Raw genomic sequence first — 19,917 nt, 5'->3', positions numbered from 1 at the left:
CGCAGAGGCAATACGGGCAGAAAAGAACCGCCTCTTTGCTACACACATTGCCTGAGCATAGATCTTTAGATGTGCTCTATGTCGCAATCCGTCAGATTCGAGTCGAGTCTTCCTCCACTTGTGCTCCAGTCACATACCTTGCTGCTTCAGCCCCAATAGATCTTCCGTATACCAAGGGGCCAATTTTGAATTGGGTTGGAGGGGACGCTTGGGAGCAATCGTGTCTACTGCCCTGGTGAGCAAGTTGTTCCAATTCTCAAGCAAAGCATCAACAGGATCACCGACAAAGCCAACATTGAATCCCTCCAAGGCTTCTTGGAATCTTACTGGATCCAATAACCTCTTCGGGCAGACCATTCTAATATCCCCCTCACCCCTGCGGAGGTGGGAAGTGGTTATAAGTCCAACCTTAACCAGATGGTGGTCCGTCCATGACAATGGGGAAGTCACAGGAGTCCCCACCCATGGAAACCACCCTGATCAGAGTAAAATACTAAATCAAGCGTGCAACCTGCAATATGTGTCGGTCCAGAGACTACTTGGGATAGACCCATAGTTGTCATGGCCGCTATGAACTCCTGAGCTGCCCCGGACAGATTGGTCCCAAAATGAACATTGAAGTCCCCCAGCACCAAGAGTCTGGGAGACTCCAACACGAGTTCAGTGACCAAGTCCGTGAGCTCAGTAAGGGATTTTGCTGGGCAGCGGGGCAATTGGTACACCAACAGAATTCCCAATCTATCCCTGGTCCCCAAACTCACGTACACACGTTCAATATGGTCAAATACCCTAACAGGGACCCTTGTAAGGGAGATGTTATTCTTATAAACCACAGACACTCCACCTCCCCGCCCATGTCCCTTCACCTTATCCTCTACAGAATATTCTGGAGGAAGAAGCTGGGACCAAACTGGACCACTAGCCTTCCCCAACCAAGTCTCAGTAATACATACCAGGTTGGCCTCTTCATCCATGATCAAATCATGGATGAGTTCTGGTTTATTTTAGACTGACCTGGCATTGCAGAGGAGCATGGTAAGGCTATGTGGGTTGTTGGCAGTGCTCCCCAAGGTCAAAGAGCTGGCAGGACAGCTAGAAGGGGAGACAGCTATTAAATTCCTGACTATCCTTCCCCTGGAACGGCCTGCTGACCTGCCAACATTACTTCTTCTATTCCCCACCACCACTGGGATAGCTGCCCCATAGTCAACAAAGGTGCCCTCTGTCCCACCATCTCCAGCCAAACTCAAAACACATTACAACTCCAATCCAAGTCTAAAACAGTTTAAAACTGATTAAACAGAAGCCTTATAGCCCTTGCCCTCGTTCTCCCCCAAAGGGGCGACCTCCTTTGGTGTCGCCCCTTTGGTGGCGGGCCCGCCGCCACAAGGAGCCTTCCTATAAAGCCCAAAACTGAGCAGGTGACCCGAGGAACAGCTGAGTCACTCAGGGACTGGTCCCAATCCTGCCCACAGATGTTACCCTGAGGCTGCAGCCCCACAGGGGAAGCAGAAGCAGGCAGGCAACAGCAGAAGGGACACCAGCAACCACCAGGTCTCTCACTCCAGGCAGCACCAGGTGGGAAGTGGATGGACTCTCCCTCTCTGCTGGGCTTCTAATCCATATAAACTGGTTTTGTTCAATCCATCATGTAGATTGAGGCCTGCTATATGTTCAATAAGCTCTCAATATAGGGATGCACTCGAATCATTCTGGTGCCTCTCTGGAGAGGTACAAAAATAATTTGGACTCCTGCAGCTGAAACGTTTCGATGCAGGGTACCTTTAAAAGGAGACAGGCAGGTCCTACCTGCTCCTCCCGTAAGCTGCCCCCGCCCACCCACTGCAGTGCTGTCATGCTTCAAAATGCTCCTTTCCCTTAGTCACTTTCTCCTATCCAATTCATCTCAGAGTCACATCAGGGGAGAAAGAGGTCCCTGGCCTAGCTCTCACAAATGGCAAATGAAGTAGTAAAAACTAATCAGAATTTGATCATTACAAATTGCAGATAGCTCCCATTCATCCTCCAAAAATCTTTCATTGAGTTTAGATTCACCTGTCTCCCAATACATCTTTGCATTACTGAAATACCATATATTACTGAATAGCAATTAGCTTTCTGTTTACATTTATTTATTATTAGAGTTAATATTATGCTACATAGGTTTTGATTTCAAAAGCAAGAAATGGAGGTAGAGAGGGAAGGACTTCTTACTACTTCACCATCCCCTCACATAAATTGATTAATTTCCCGTAATTGCTTCAAATGCAGAGGGCCACTAAAAGTGACCATGGGAAAGGACAAGGCTGGTTTAAAGATGCTAAGAAGGTCAGCACTAGTGCCCAAGAGGTACTGCAATGTAGCAACCACCAGCAGAGAGTGGTCTTATGCACTGTTGTGTTAGCAGAGGATAAGCAAGCTGTGTTCATTGTCTTTCAACCAGACAATTATCTCCCCCAAGAGCAGTATCTGCATTCTGGCTGACACACTGTGCAACATTTCATCTAATGAAATGTACATGCAGTTAATAATAACAACAAACTTTTTTTGTTAGACACCCAATAACTGCTTTTTCTCTGGGCAGCTTGCAACACAGCAACATCAAAAACATAAGATAAACACACATATTAAATCAAAACACACCCAAAAGTGTGTGTGTGGGGGGGGAGATACAAAATACAATACAAAAACATTTCTTAAGAAATCAGTTACAATCACCTCAAAAAAATTTAAAATTTAGTTTAAAAAAAAGAAAAAGAAAAAGGTCCAAGTGAACTAAAAGGTCTTTACATGGTTTCGAAAAGAACAATGTGATGAAGCCAGGCGAACCTCACTGGGGAGGCTAATTGATAAACAGGGTACAGTTGCACAAGAACACAACACAAAAATTGTCCAAATGCAGTTGCATGATGAATGGCCATTATTTCCACTGGCTGTTTATTGCACAACTTTGTGAAATTTATCTTGTTTGCACATGGGTGCTCTTGAGCAACAGTGTGCATGATTTTTTAAAACACAGAACATTGCATACAGTCACCACTACCTTATGGTACCCAGAGTATTTCCCTACTACATGATGGATAAGTGCTGGGTAACCTTCACCCATGCTCTTGCTATTTGTTTTTATTTGCCGGGGGAGGGGGGTGCGGCAAGAGAAGGGCATCTCTACTATGCTGATACCTTTCCCTCTACTTAAGAAAGAATAGATGGTCCTGCATGCAATTATAGCATCTCTTCATATTAATAGAGGAAATTAAATTAATAGAGGAAGCAGTCAGTCATTCTCTCTCTCTCTCTCTCTCCATCCCACAGGAAGATAGACAAAGAAATGGAGCCCACCTACACTATATAATTAGAACATTTGCAGGCCACTTTTTGCAAGTGCTCGGTGGCTAACAAACAAGATTATGGTGGGTTAGTACAGAGCAACTATAAGATGCATCTGGTCCTCCATCTAGCCTCCTACCACCTGTCTGCTCAGAAGGAGCACTCGCACACCACTGCTTGCCCAAACAGTGTCACTTGCTCCAAAAGCTGTATGTAAGGTGCTGTTCAAGATGCAGTTCTTCAGCCTGACCAACACTGAAGGTAGATGCATGCTAGAGGTCTCATGGAGGATTGCATGCCCACACCCCATGCTGGAAGGTTAAGGGTTAAGGTGCAGACCAGCTAAGAAACAGCACAAGACTCCCAAAACATTCAGAACTGAACTATATGTGATTTTAGCACTTACAATTTAGCTTTTCTTAACATAGAGCCAGGCCACTCTGTGTGTGTGTGTGTGTGTGTGTGTGTGTGTGTGTGGTGGGGGGAGGGATGGAGAACCGCTGCCTATGGTCCCAAGCCCACTGCTATTGATTTGAAGAAAAACATTAATAAGACTGAAATGTTTAATTTTAAGTTTCATGTGCAGTTTGGACCTTAGTTTAAACAAGGATTTAGTCGATGAAACCCACTTGAGAGTGTTTTGTAAAGTCTACTCTCTGGCAAAATAGATGGAGTGCTCTTATTTCGCCTGTGCAATGTGTCTAGTCACCAGTTTGCATCAGTGTAGCCACAGTGCTCAGATCTCACGCCAATGCAGGAAATTATAGATTGCTCGTCTGTATTTGTACAGTAGCCTCATGCAAGGCTTTGCATGACTGAGAAAGAGCGACACATGTGGATATGGCTGGAGCAGGACATGGAGTTGCTATTTTATTGGCAATACCAGAATCAGGACCACGATTTTGCTTTGCGTGGATGAAAAACTGTGCTCCAAAAACAATCAAGCCCTGGAACTCAAAATACTATAGTTCAAGCCTATGTAAACTGTGACCCATCAAACCAAATATAACCCATCAACTTTGTGACCTATCAGGTGCTTGACAGCTCCCCTGTTTTTGCAGTGCCAGCCAAACAGTGCAAACAGGAGGCTAATTCTGGAATCCTATCCCATATAGCTGGTGGGTTGCATTCAGCTCTATGGGCTACAAATTGTACAGGCCTGCTACAGTTTGTTAAATGGCCTACAGCTTGAGAAATTCATAGCTGCACACATTCAAGTGCAACAACAACTGCCATGCAATACACTTTGGAACAGAGTGCTTCTCTTCCCAATTTGCTCAACATTAGTAACTAATTTGCACCTCGACCCCTCCCCTGATAAAAACATTCTTGTGTAGACAGAGGTTGTTCAGCCAGGAGAAACAAGAGCCACAGTTGCAGCCAGTAGAATTTTTGATCAGGTAAAGAGATACAAAGTCTAGCAATCATTTGCCTGGCTTAGGCAGAACTGCCTAAACTGGTTTCCATTTTTTCAATATACTTTTTTCTGAACAGTTAGGAGGATGATCCCTCCAAGAATTAAAAGTAGTTCTTTAGTCCTGTCCTCTGAACTTAGTACTGCATGTCTGTTCTCTAAATCAACGTTGTTCATAAATTTTACTACACTTACCGTATCCCATATCTGAAGTTTTATCTGTTTACCATCAATGGTTATCATTCGAGCACCAAACTCTACACCTGAACAACAAAATAAAATGTTATAACACAACTCAAAGGCAGCAATTACATACAATCCTAAATAAAAACAAGACTTCCAACTTTGTCATAACAGGAAGCAACTTTACTGTTCATGCTTTTGGGCTGCCCCACTGCAATACTAGTTACTACAGCTTCATTCAAATTTTGTAAGCTTTTCTACTGTCAGACATATTTCAAAACACTAGTTTCCTATGCTCCCCAAAAATGTCTTTTACTTCTAGTTCATTCCCCCACCCAAATGGCTTATATCCAAACTAAGGTAGGAAAAACTATTTGTAATACAATTTCCACAATGTTTTAATGCAATATGAAACTCAAATAATATTCCCTTTAAACAGGCAATAAACCCTGTAAAAGTTTATTATAAAACCTTTATTATATTATAAACACATTAAACCCTATAAAAGAAACCAGTACCTTTAAAAACATCACAATATAATGTAATCTACAAAAAGTGAAAATTAAAACAGGTTGCTCACTTGTAACTAATGATCTTACAGTGATCTGTCGACATTCATAAGTATGGGTATAGTGCCTATGCAGGACTTAGTGAATGGATTTGCTAGCTCCTCGTTGCACCTGCGTTCTGACTCGTACACTCGGCGTATCTGTTGCTTTCAATGGTTAGGGCATCATTTTGTTGGTTCCTGGACGGCCACCATGAATAGACAATCATCCCATGACCAAAGTCACTGCTAAGTATTATTTCTAGTACTACTGTATACTTCTTTTATCTTGATTGTCTTCTGCAATCTACTGCTGAGGGGAGGAATGGGAGGGTCTTATGAATGTCAACGGATCTCTACCAAATCATCATACAGGTGAGCAACCTATTTATCCGGCTTGTGATTCATTGTCATTCATAAGTGTGGGTGATTAGCAAGCTTCCTATAAGGAGGTGGGTGTAACACCCTTTTCAGCACATCTTCCCCAAAACTCACCTCTGCAGCAGAGCAAAGAACGATTGCATAATGTTTAATAAATGGCATATGTGCAGAACAAGTAGCTGCAGCACAGATGTCTTGAATTTTAATGCCAGACAAATGAGCCACTGATAAGGCATAAGCTCTAGTAGAATGAACCCTTATAGTTTGTGGAGGTTGTACATCTTGAAGCCTATAGGTCATCAAAATTAACTCCACAAGCCAATGCGACAGCCTTTGGCAAGAAATAGTTTGGCTCTTAACCTTGCCCTTGAAAATCACAAAGAGGCTATTGCTTTTACTTAAGTCCTTAGTCCCTTTAAGGTAGAAGAGTAGGCACCTTTTAATGTCTAGGGAATGTAAAGAGCATTCTGGAGTTGACAGATTCTGGAAGAATCATGAATAGCATGATGTCTTGATTCAAATGGAAGTCCGTAACAATCTTTGGACGATAAGTTGCACAAGGACCTTATCTGGATAGAATCTAGTATAAGGAACATCAATGCACAGAGTGATCACCACCAAGAAAGCAGTCTTCAAAGTCAACAACTTTATGGATGTAGTGGTAAGCAGTTCAAAGAGTTTTTCAGTCGGGGTGAAAAACACCAGCGAGAGACTCCACCGTTCCGTAGGTTTATGGACAGGAGGGAATAAATTATTAATGGCCCTCAGGAATTTCTTACATCAGGATGGGAGAATACTGTTTTTCCACCCCAGCCTGTATGAGTGCAGCCAGATGTAAGAAAATTAGCTAATTGAATGGATTTGATGGAAAATGCACCAGTTTCAGATCTGGAATCTCAGAGCTCATATTGAATGGGAGACAGTCCCCCTTTGTCTGTTGAGGTAAGCTATGGCTATGGTATTGCAGAGATCCAGTTGGACCACATTGCCTCGCAGTAAAGATGAAATACTTGAGAGCCAGGAACACAGCCATAATAAAGCCAAGTATCCTCTGTATCTGTTGTGCCTTTTGGGTTGGCCCATTGCAGAATCTGCTGATCATATCCTGGATCTGAAGACAGTGGTCCCTTGGCAAGTATGCCCTTCTTGTGCATGTGTCCAACACTGCTCCAATGTAAGGTATTCACTTCACAGGGGCCAGGTGTGATTTTTTTCCAATTGACCTGGATGCCAAGGTCTTGAAGAAGAGTGAGAACATAGAGGATCTGAGAAAGTAACTCTTCTCTGTCTCGCCCCACCAATAAACAATTGTCCAGAAATAACACCCTGTATTCTGAGGTGTACGGCCATGTATTTTGTTAACACCCTGATGGATAATTCTAAGTGGAGCACCCTGTACACTGAATTTCCTACAATAAACCTTAGGTATTTCCTGCAATTCTCTTTAATACCGATATGGAAATAGGCATCAATGAGGTCTAATGTTGCAAGTTACTCCTACATGTGGAGGAGTAGTAAGATGCTTTGCAACATTATCATTCTGAAATTCCGTACATCGATATACATGTTGAGCCATCCGAGATCCATGATTGGGTGGATCCTCCACACCACGCTTTGGGAACTGAAAACAGCATATGTAGAATCCATTCTGCCGTAGAGTCCACCGCACAGAGACAATAGGCCCTTTCTCCAATAAAATCTGCACCTCTTCAAACATTGGAGTTGCTGGCATGTATTTTATGCCCATGAAAACAAAGCTTTGAACTCTATTGCATAGCCAGTGGCAATAATGCGAAGCATCCACTTATCTGATGTTATACAGTGCCATGCTGGGGCATGGCTTGCCAGTTTGATGGAACTGGCAATGGCCAAGCTGATGGTAGTAACATTGGCAGATTGTGGAGGTGATAACGGTGGACTGTTTAGAAGAATCTTTGTTGGTACAAGATCCCCGATACCGGAAGTAACAAGTGTGTGTGCGCTGCACGTTGTGTGCGCACGACACACATGCAACGTGTGAGCAGCGGCGGGCACATGCGCGTTTGTTACTTCCAGTATTTCCAGCTAACAATGGGGGGGGGGCAGGGGCAGCAGGGAGGAATGCTGCTGCCCTAAAATTGTTTCCAAAAAAATGGAGTGCTGGAGGGGTGAAAGCAGTGGGAGGGGTAAGTGCAATCCCCACACACACACCAGGCCACGTTCGAACCAGTTCGGAGGCCTCTGTTATGGCTTCCGGACTGGTTTGTGCACATCCCTAGTGGTGAATGACTTTGCTGTAAACTTAGATTTTTTAAAAAGGCACTCCACAGTGGTGTCCATAGTCTCGCAGAAGATGTCCTTGCCATCAAATGGTAAACATTCAATTCAGTCTTTCATATCTTGTTGCAGTGTAGTAAACATAACCAAGCATGCCTTCGAATAGAATCTGCTGTCGCCATAGTGCCAGATTCAGTCTCAGCCAGGTGTTTGGAAGTGCTAAGTTGCTGCCTGGTGACCACTGTTGACTTAGCAAGGACTTCCTTGAAACGTTTTTGAAATTCATCAGGTGAGAGAGAAGCAGATTCTTCTTGTGAATTGTCCCACAGGCAACAAGCCATACAGGCAATGTAATTGGCAATGCAAACAGACAAACTCATCGTGGAGTAGACTTTGTGGCCTAACACATCCATCTTCCTGCCTTCCTTTTCTGATGGGGTAGTATGGAGATGTCTGGATTATGAGGAAGATAACACACAATCAATGGCGAGGGAGTTAGGAACAGGGTGTTTCAACAAGTAAGAGCTGTCCTCCTCTTGAACCCTGTAAAGGCCCTCCAAGTGCTTTGAAGTTTGCAATATTTCCCTGGCTGACTGGGTCTTTAAGTCCACAGTTGGTTTTTTAATTTCCAGGTCTAAAGTCTCTGCCATTTTCAAAATCTTAATGTGGCAGGCTTTTAGTTCCTCCGTCTGAGGTGGAAGATTTTGGTGGGCCATCAAAGGGTGGTTCTGAAGGATGTTCAGTGCTCAGAGACTCCCCATCCAAGTCTGATGATGAGGTGCAATCCTCATCTGAGGAAGGGGCAGCAGGAGTACTCATCGCCTGTGCGGCCACAGAAGTTGTGGTTGAAGAAGCAATTGCCAATTCCCCTCCAGCACAGTAGAATGGCTAGGCACACCCGGGGCACTCGGAATGGGAGTAGGAACCTTTGGCACGGAAGAAGGTTGCATAACAGCAGACACAACAGAAGGTACAGCTGAAGGCTGTGTCAGTATAGGCACAACTGGAGGGTCATGGTGGAACCCAGATGGTGATCCAGCAGCCAGATGAGTATGAAGACTTGGCACCACTGGCCTTTGAGGCACAAAGGTAGTAGAAGCAATTTGCTGACTCAACAAACATCTAGCCTCCCTTAGTTGGTATTCTGCATAATCATATGGCATTCCCGGTGAAAGGGAGTGGTAGAAACCACAGCCATGAATCAATTCTTTGTGGCCCATTAGTCCTTGTGTAATAGCATATTCTATAGATTTCCAAGGCACATCCCAACAGTGCCGATTTTGGCCCTGTGGTTCACACAGGTACCAGTCTCAACACTGACGGCCTCTGGGTGGTCAGTAAAACCAGCAACATTGAAGGACTCTTCGGTATGGATGCTGGCACTTCCTCGATGTCAGGGTTGACATCCAACCTTGACTCAGGAAGCCATGGAAAGTTGATCCCAAAGGCATGCTTACTGATAAGTCCAGGATAGAAAGTAATGTCTTCAGAGGGGTTGGATCCAAGAGAGCATCAGCGTCCTATGGGGGGGTCCTCTGGTTCAAATCAGAATTGGCTGGAGATGTAAGCTGTCGATGTCAAGGAGTTGTTTCCCTCGGTGTCAAAGGGGACTGTTCTGGAATCCTGGCCGGAGACAGGGTCGATGTGGGGTTGAGATGGAAGGGGATGCACACGCAATCTCAGGGACAGTAGTCCATGAAGAGCAAGGATCTTCCATCAACACCGTTGATATTTTTTCTTGGCATCGTGTGGCTGGTCATTGGTCAAGTAATCGACATGGAGGAGATCAGTAGGGATCCTTCAGTCACAAAGGCGGCCCAGTAATCAATCTGGGCGGGGATCTAGGTGACTTATTCCTGTGTTTCTTCGAAGAAGCTGGAGAGAGACCCTCATCTGAAGATCTTTTATTCTTTTTGTGCTTGTGACAATGTGTCAAAACAGAACCCCTAGGGAGTTCCTTCGGATGCTTAAAGACACGTTCTTAAGTTTAAGTAGTAGGTATAGATGTCGAGGATTTCAACTGTGCATGTGCTGGAGTCCCTGAAATAGACTTCAACACTGTAATAGACATTGAAGGCGATGTCGATGGAGATCTCAGCATTGGAGTTGGTGGCCTCAAGGCCTGTTTGTAGAGTGCGGCACTCAGATGAAGGGCATGATTCTTCAAAGTCTGCTTTGAGAACATAGTGCAAATATTACGAGCTGCTGGGTTATGACACTTGCTCAAGCATAAGAGGCAGTAGTCATGGCAGTCGGTAGTTTGCTGCCACACTCCATGCACCTCTTAAGTCTTTTAAATATCCATTTGCTAGAAAAAAAACTGCCTAATGGTATCGACAAAGCCAACATCTAATATCCGAAGAGTAATCCAAGCCCAGTCCAAGGTGTCCAATGTTAACAAAGCAACATTCAGAATGAGAAGCATAGTCAAATAAGAGCCAGTCCAAGTCAAATAACCAAAGAAACCATGAATACTTTTGTTTTTGTAGAACTGGTCTCAAGTGGAATTGCACTAGCCAATGAGATGCTGTTGACACTTTGGTGGTTGGAAAGCATCTGACAACATGGCGCTCCAACCACGGAAAGCAATGGACATGCCGAGTGTGCAAGCTGGAACGTGGGTGCCACGAGGAACAAGCAAATCCATCTGCAGGGTCCTGCACAGGCACAGAACCCATACCTATTAATGGCAACAGATCACGATCTAAATGACTGTTTACTATCTAAGGAGAATATGAAAAAGTGGATCAAATTTCACTATATTGGACTCAACTAAGTTAAATTAGTAAAATTCCTTAAACAGATAATCATTTAGACTTATAAGAGCCTTATAGCTCAAATTTTACAAAAAATTTAAGTTGACATTGAGAGGTGACCGGTTTAGAAACTGATTGGCAATAGTACCTAATGTAGTTAAATTAGTACAATTTTTGCACAGAACATGTACATTTTATTTACAAATACAACCAACAGATCTTTAAGTCTGGGTGGTGACATTTTGTCTCATAAAAATTACTAAACTTTCTTATCCAGCATATGAAACCCTACTTACCAGTGCCACTCTAAGACTAAAACCCTAAACATACTTAACAAGAAGTAAATTAACTGAGTGAGATTTACTTCCAAGTAAGCATATTTAGGATGCCCTGTAAAACTTGTAGATGTATGATTGCCAGCCAAAAGTCTATACATCCACTACAAAACACTGACACATATAGTTGCCCATCACCTTCACCTACGTTTAATGACTTACCTATAGTAAGGTCATGTACTGGTTGAAACCTTTTGTCTGTAAACTGCAACAATAAACATGATTTTCCAACACCTGGAAAACAAAAATCCCTTTCAAGCATATCCATATAAACAAACAATACTTTAGAAACTAATATTTCAGAAAGTAGAAGTATTATTGTCCTTCCCCACCCCACAATGCTGCCACATATTTTCAAGTTTGAGAAAAAATACCACCACACACAGCTGCTAAATCCTAGGTTTTAGCACATTTAATGTAATTCTTCGGAGAACAATAGAAGGAGAAATCACTTGGAGCCTGCAAACTCCTCAAAGTACCCTGAATACCAAAATCCCACCCCTCATTCATATGCATGCTACTCAGAAGTTGGCTAGTAACCATCGCTGGAAACCAAATGACCATTAGTAGCAGAGAAATAACTGCTTAATTCTGGGATATATAGGGACTAGATCAAGGACCTGAGACATGTGAGAAGCATGGATGCACAAGTATTAGTGCAAGAAAAAACAGGTTGCTTACCTGTAACAGATGATCTGGTAGTGATCCTGGACAGTCATAACAGTGGGTTCTGCGCCTACGCAGACCAGCTTCGGTAAGAATTCTATAGCTCCTCGAGACGCCCGCAACCGCCTACTGCACATGACTAGCACCATCTAGCAGCGGTTGGGCGTCCTCATATTCAGTTTCTTGTATGCCTCCATGCCTTTTTGGGATCTGGAAATACCGGGAGTAGAATCCCAACTGTCCCTGTGCCCACTGCACTGGAGAGATTGCCTTCTTTTGTAGCAATTGATGCACTTCTTCCTGTAGCACCAGAGTCACGGGGGTGTACTTTATTCCCAAGAAGGGTGGGAGTTCTCTGAACTCGATCGCATACCCCTCATTCACAATGCGGAGAACCCAGCGGTCCAATGTTATGTAGTGCCACGCTGGCGCGTAGCTGGCCAGTTTGATGGTATTCTGAAGTGGCGTCAAGGAGATATTGGTCCTTGAGATTTCGTTGTTGATTTTTGTTGTTTTTGCTACGTTGTTGAATGTCCTCTCCACGGAGCAACTGTTGGATTTGTTGCTGCCATGTGCTAGTGGGCTGGCGCCCAGATCAAAGCTGCTGTTTAGGCTGCTGTGCAGCCTTAGTCCTGCCTTGTTGGTTTGGCTTGTTTCTATTATAGAATGGTCATTTGTTGTACCGCTGATATTGGCACTTGTAGGCTCTGCGGTCGGTCCGACGGTAGTACTGTTGCTTGCGCTGGTATTGATGGTAAGGCTGATACTTTGGGTTGGTTGCCTTCTGAGTCAAAAACGAACGAGCAGTCAGCCTGGACTTTTCCCACTGCTCCATTGTTTCATCTGTCTTGTCAGAAAACAGAACCTTCCCGTCAAATGGGAGGGTCTCAATACGATCCTTCATGTCCTGTTGTAGGCCAGTCGCCCTCAGCCAAGCATGTTTCCACAAAATAATGGACAATGTCAACGTGCGCGATTCAGACTCGGCAAGATGTTTCGCGTTAGCCAGCTGTTGTCTAGTAGTAGACGTTGTCTTGGCAAAGGTGGCTTCGAACAGTTTCAGGAAATCCACAGGATCCAGCGTGTTGCGCTGTTCAAACAAGGTTTCCCACAACAAATGGGTATACTTGGCCTGGCAGGCAATATAGTTCGCTATCTTGATAGAGAGACATACGGTGGAATAGGTGCGGCGACCTAGTCCATCAAGCTTCCTCCCTTCCTTGTCTGCAGGGGTAGTATGCCTTCTTCCCCCTTTTGCAGTGGTTGCACAGTCCACCACCAGTGAGTTTAGCGTTGGGTGATGAACAAGGTACTCGTTACCTTCCTCCTGGACCCGGTAAAGAGCTTCCAGACGCTTAGAGGTTGGGGCAGAGGTCTGTAGGACCTCCCACTCTGACTTTGCTGCCCGTGAGATATGAGGCAGCATCGGGATGAAGACTGGATGGAACCACAGCCACATTAAGTCCCGGATCCAGCAGTTCTGGTTCGTCTGGATCCCCAGGGTCCGGTTCCGTGGTTTCGGACTCATAAGAGTCAGTCCCATCGTCACTGTCATCCTCCAAGATGGGAATGGGCGAATGTTGTCTAGGAGAAAGTTGTACAGGGATGGGCGACTGTCGCCTAGGCGAGTGGTGCGCAGGAGCATAACGCGCAGGCGAGTCTCCAAGAACTGTGGATACTAGTGTTTGTGGTCTAGGCTGTCCAGCTAGGGTTGTCGAAGTCTGAGTGGCCACTGGCCGAGCTGGTGGCGGCAGTCGTAACGGAGCGCCTGGGTGACACTGGAGTGACACTGAGTGGTGTTCCACATAGCACGACGAGGTCTGTATTGCAGAGTCAGTCTGATGTACCTGACGCGTGGGATACGGTGACGTTTGAGCGGCGGAGTCAGAGCAAACAAAGTTTGGAGCCCTTTGCTCGCATTCATTGAGCCACTGAGTAAACAAGGCGTATTGCACCCTAGGGATGGCACAGGCATCATTCCAGTTGGTATGTGTCATTACAGGTGTGGTAGTAGCAGAGAGAGAAGGAGTCTTGGGAATAGGACCCTCGAAGACATTGAAGCCAGTAAAGGTTCCTGTAGAGCGCGTGCTCTCCTCAGACTCCAGTAAGCGTGTCAATCTGCGTTGGAGAGGTGGTGTTTCCTGGTTGAAAGACACAACCTCCTCCATAGGCTCCGCATCGGCAGCCTCCACATCGAGCACAGTGTCCAAGACGATCAACACCTGTGTCGGGTCTTCGATAAGGACGGTTCCTGTCGACATCGACGGTATAGCATGCCTCGAGGCAGGAGCAGAATATTCCGTCTGAGTCTATGCCGTCTCGGCTCTCGATGCCGACTGGCCGCCAACCTTCGATGTCGAGATGCTCTCCCTATCCCTTTCAGGCACAGAATGCCGTAGGGACAACGGTGTCGAAGGCGACTGCCGAGGAGTTGATGCTGGGGACAAAAAGAGCGCTCGATGCCGTGGCGCCGGAACCGTCTGCAAGCCCGATGGTGATGGGGTGTGGGTCGAAGCATGCCTCCGTTCCTTGTGTCTATCCTTGCGCTTCTTCTTCTTCGGGCTGCCACCCGATGTCGTGGCGGTGCCCCTCTTAGTGGTTGCGGAAGGATCCGAAGGCTTCTTAAAAGCAACAGCCAGTTTTGCCGATGACGCCGTGGCGCTCAGCGTCGATGCCTCGATGTCAAGGGACGGCCGACTGCGGCTGTTTTAGGCTTTGGCGGGATACTGGACTGCGAATGAGCAGCAGAACCCAGTTTCGATGGCGAGTCTTTCCAAGCCATCAGTGTCTCCTCCATAAGGAACACTTCCAATCGCGTTTCATGATTTTTGAGCGTTTGCTTATTAAATGTTAGGCAAACGGGGCACTTCGAAGCAGACAAAAAAGGCAGAGGTCATGGCCGTCCGTAGACGGGAGCTTTCCCCGGTACTCAGAGCACTGCTTAAAAGTCGTTTTTTCCTTACCCTGCGGGGCACTCATTGCAAAGGTGTCTGCTGGAGTTTGATAAAGAATAGTCAGGCGTTCCGGAGTCAGAGAGGAGGGTAGCCGAGATTGTGAACACGCCGTGAGGGAAAACAAAAGCAGAGTGGTCAAACAGTCCGCGTCTTTTGGAGTTTTTTTCTTTTGAGTTCACGGTTCACCAAGTTGAAAACAATATCCGGAAGAGTAGTCAAGTCAGTCTTTAGTTGTAGCCATAGATTTCATAATATTTCAAAGTTTTGTTTTAGTAACTGAGGAGCAAGCATTTCCAAAGTCTGATCACAATGGCGGTCAGAAAGAAACTGAATATGAGGACGCCCAACCGCTGCTAGATGGTGCTAGTCACGTGCAGTAGGTGGTTGCAGGCGTCTTGAGGAGCTATAGAATTCTTACTGAAGCTGGTCTGCGCAGGCGCAGAACCCACTGTTATGAATGTCCAGGACCACTATCCAGATCTGAGCTGTATGCAAAGTAATGGAGCAAATAGTTTGTGTCTAAGAATAAAATTATTGTCCTTTGGACTTGACTAAATATTGATAACCCACAGTTTGGTAGTGGTGGATAGGTTCTCTCAAAATTTCTTTGTAAGCCACCCAAGGGTTTTTTTTTTTTTTTTTTTAAGGGTCACACTTTTTAATGTTGTGAGCCGTGCCGAGACGGATGTTTGGGGCGGCATACAAATTTGATAGATAAATAAATAAAAATCCTCTAAGGCATTACTTAGGGAAGATGAACATAGGCAGCTGGATCGATTCCCAGACCTAAGCCAAGATATGGCTACAGGAAGGACAACTGTGATACTAGTTGCTCAGATGCCTCCACTTAAAGGATGATTATGCTGATTTGCACAGTCTTGGTAAAGTTGTGCTCTAGTTAGAAACTGAAGGACAAAAGGCTTTCTGGTATACTTCCTGACTGCAAGTGGGTTTATCTTTCCTTTTTGAGGAATGAGTCAGAAAAAAAGACAGACAAAGGTTTTCAACAAGACATCAAATCTGTATTTTAAAAATCTAGACACGTTTCTAACTAAAAATTTCAGACTACTTGTAGGTATTCCCCCCCCCCCATAATTTCATCTTTAGTCAACACTATTTCCCTTGAGTACTGCAGGTTTTAAGTTTGAGCATGAAACTTTATTTGTAACCCTCTAAATAGGACTATAAAAGGCAGGTTAACAATCTTCAAGTGACTTCAACAGACACTGAACTGAATCAGTTTCAATCCTAACCTTGGTAAGAAGACCCCTCCGCCCAAATCTCAACAACTCCGAAGTGTTCATTCTAGCAAACAAGTTTCATATTTTTACCCATTTATACTGCCTTTGTACTATCCATGTTTGCAATTTTTCTACATTTCAATTTCCATTCAAATCTGATTAAAGATATGAAATTATAATAAATGCCACTAAGAACATTTTTAATCAGATGTAGATTATGGTCTGAAGTAATAATAGACTAAATTATCACATTGATGTATAACAGGTACTGATTGGATAATTTGCCGTGAGCCCATTCATATTTGGCAGGGGATCCCAGATAACAAGATCCAATCTGAGATCTAGTTCTGTCTCTCCTCCAGGCTCACAGAAGAGCTCTCATAAATATCCCATGTGAGGCACCATTTGTATCCAGGTAATAAAAATAAAGATTTTAGCACTGCTCTCAAATTTCAAAAAACTTTCAAATTTTCTTCCTCCAGAGATCTTCAGAAGTCTATATCCGAGTATTTTCTGGAAGCAAAGTAATAGTGTTCTACTGAAACAGACATTAACTGGTCTGTTTAAAAGTAATGTTTAATATTTATTAACTGCTCTAAAGGAGATGGAAGGTTAAAAACTGAATGAGCTCTTATAACGCATGAAGCACTTTGAGCACTGAGAATGTGACAAAAATGTGTAGTAATATTTTTCAAGTGTACACAGTATATAAACTGTCATTTTAAAAAGAGAGAGATAGAGTGCTGAATACTTCCAAGACACCCTCAAAGAACATAGCAGTCCAACTAGGGCAGTCTTGAATAAACTCAGAAGTGAAGCAGACCAAGGAATTATTCTAAAACTCTGTCAAATAGCCATACTATCTACGAACAAGAAATTAAAGACATAGCCAAAGGCTTGAGCACAGGATTGTCATCCAGTGTTTCAGGCAAAGTAGAGGCATGGAGTGGGGAAGAAATAGAGAGACCTGCTGGTTTTCTACTCCATGCTTTGACTTGAATAACTCTATGGACTCCCTTGAAGGGCTTCAGCCACCCAATATAAATTATTTTCAGTTACACAGGGAACAAAGAAAGAATTTCTTACCATGGTTGAATAACGACAGGTTGCTTACCTGTAAGTTGGGTTCTTCTAGTGGTCATCTGTGCTCTTACACGAATGGGCTTTGCGCCTGCGCAGAGACCACATTGGAGCTTCCAAGCTAGAGTTCTAACTTTTGGCAGTAACTCTGCCCCCTTGGTATATAAGGGGCTGCGCGGGCTTCCCTCCTCAGTCTTCTGAGTCTGCCAATCTGAAATACTAGCAGAAAAGACATTAAAAGAGGGGAGGGTGTGTAAGAGCACAAATGACCACTAGAAGAACCCAAGTTACAGGCAAGCAACCTGTCCTTCTTCGACGTGGTCTCTGTGCTTTACACGAATGGGCACATAGCAAGCTGCACCCGTGCCAAGCTCACCTGGAGGAGGCATCAGGCGAAGATGGATTGTAGCACCACCCTGCCAAACGCCATGTCTTTTCTTGCTTGGACATCCAGGGTGTAGTGCTGCACAAATGAGTGTTTTGACACCCATGTAGCCACCTGGCAGATGACGTCCTGGAATGGACCTGTCAAAGGCAGTGGAGGCCGCGACCACCCTCACTGAGTGCTCTTTGATGGAGGGTGGGAGAGGCTTCCTGGCAAGCTGGTATGCTAGAGTGATGGCGTGAACCACCTATCTAGATATGGTCTGCGTAGAGGCCTGCTTGCCTGTTGGGTCCAGAGTGAAGCACGAAGAGAGAGGTGGAGGTGCAGAGAGCAGAGGTTCAGTCTACGTAGAAAGCGAGCGATCTATGAACACTGAGAGTGTGGAGATGTCGTTCGGCCTCAGACGACAGTGCAAAGAAGAACACAGGTTAGGAGATCGGTTGGGAGCGATGAAATGAAGTAACTATCTTCGGCAGGAAGGCAATGTCCGATCTGAAGACAAATTTCTCTCTATGGAAAACCAGGTAAGCTGCGTCGACTCTAAGTGCTCTGAGTTCACTGACCTGCCTGGCGGAAGTGATAGCCATGAGTAAGGCCACCTTACAGGAAAGAAGGTCCAGAGAAATTGTGGCCATGGGTTCGAAAGGAGGATGCATGAGAGAGGAGAGCACCAAGGTCAGGTCCCATGCAGGTGCCATGACTGGCGGGTCCGGGGAGAGGTGAGTGAGTCCTTTAAGGAATCGCTTGACTGTGGGGTGTTGGAAACACGATGGCGTAGACGGCGGGGAGTTAGCCACGATGGCTGCAAGATGAACACACAAGGCAGGCATCTTCAGTCCAGCCTCCTTGAGGGACAGTAAGTAAGAACAAACATGTTCTACAGAAACAGAGTGAGGGGGCACATCCCTGTCTTTTAGAAAGTTCCGAAAGCGAAACCATTTATGGGAATAGGAGGCGACGGTAGCAGGTTTATGTGAAGCATTGACTATTCTCTGCAGATCTACGGGCAAGTTGGGACTATGTGCCAAGCCATGAGATGGAGATGCTGTAGGTCTGGATGGAAGAGACGACCACCCTGCAGGGAGAAGACGGCAAGGGGTGTGCGGCAGGTGGTGGTACCGATGATTGGAGAGGCGGAGGAGACGGGGGAACCAAGGTCTCCTGGGCCACCACAGGGCAATGAGTATGCAATGCAGTTGGTCCTGAGAGATCTTCTGAAGGACTCAAGGAAGTAGAGGAATGGGAGGAAAGGCGTAGACTAGATGTCCCGCCCAGTTCATGGCAAATGCGTCCCTGAGGGGTCCGATCCCAGACCTGGAGCAATACAGGTGGCATTGCGCATTGGTCTCTGATGCGAAGAGGTCTATTTCTGGGAGGAACCAGCGGCGGAAGAGGGTGCGAAGCATGAGGGAATGTAGTTGCCATTCGTGGGATGTAGTCTGAGTCCTGCTCAATCTGCCGTGACGTTGTCCTGACCCTGAATGTGAACCGCCAGGGGGGTGATGCCGTGGCGAATGCACCAGAACCACATTTCCATGGCTAGGAACACGAGGGAGCTGGAGGAGCCACCTTGCCTGTTTAGGTAGGCCTTGGCGTTAGTATTGTCCGTTTGGACTAGAACATGAGAGTCCGGTATCTGGGGGAGGAAAGTTCTTAGAGCCTTGAAAATAGCCAGCAGTTCAAGGTAGTTGATATGGTGTGCAGCTTTGGTTGGGGACCAGATGCCGTGGATGCTGTGGTTGTTGGTGTGGGCACCCCAGCTGTGCAGGGACGCGTCCGTAGTGAGTAGAAGGGCATGATGCGGAGACTGGAAGGGGGAGCCGACACTGAGGTTGACAGGGTCTGTCCACCACCAGAAGGAATGTAGGGCCCGAGGCGGGATCATTAGGATACGGGTGAGGGAATCTTCGTGTGGGAAGAATACGGAGAGGAACCAGTGTTGAAGCGTCCTTGCACGCAGACGAGCATGAGGGAGGACATAGGTGGTGGAAGCCATGTGGCCCAATAGGCGCTGAATTGTTCGAGCTGGCTGACACAGGTGGTAGAGGAAGTGGGATGACAAGTCCAGGATAGCCTGGATCCTGCGCTGAGGTAAGAAATTTTTTGACTGAATGAGTCGAAGATGATCCCCCCAAATTCTATGGTTCTGGAAGGGCTGAGTTTTGACTTCTTGTAATTCACCAGGAGCCCCAGGTTGGAAAGGAGGTCAATGACCGTACAGAGATCCCGCAGCAGGAATTGTGGGTTGTCGGCTACCATGACCCAGTCGCTGAGGAATGGAAAAATTTGAATGTTCTGTTGTTGCAGGGCAGCCACCACAGGAGCCATGCATTTGGTGAACACCCACGGAGCGGATGCCAGCCCGAAGGGGAGGGTGTGGAACTGGTAAGTG

At 45.6% G+C, this 19,917-nt stretch overlaps 1 protein-coding gene across 1 annotated transcript in view; it reads right to left on the bottom strand.

The window, feature by feature from the left end:
* Positions 1–19,917, bottom strand: part of RAB2A (RAB2A, member RAS oncogene family) — a 64,491-nt gene that overhangs the window by 31,074 nt on the left and 13,500 nt on the right. The window contains exons 2-3 of the mRNA XM_053246213.1: positions 11,362–11,433; positions 4,937–5,004 (exon numbers count right to left, since the gene is read on the bottom strand). Coding sequence (XP_053102188.1) covers positions 4,937–5,004; positions 11,362–11,433 — 140 coding nt within the window. The remainder of the gene's footprint in view (positions 1–4,936; positions 5,005–11,361; positions 11,434–19,917) is intronic.

This window comes from Hemicordylus capensis, chromosome 4 (genome assembly GCF_027244095.1).
Source record: "Hemicordylus capensis ecotype Gifberg chromosome 4, rHemCap1.1.pri, whole genome shotgun sequence".
Taxonomy (NCBI): Eukaryota; Metazoa; Chordata; class Lepidosauria; order Squamata; family Cordylidae; genus Hemicordylus; species Hemicordylus capensis.
This window is presented reverse-complemented; position numbering and strand designations above follow the sequence as displayed.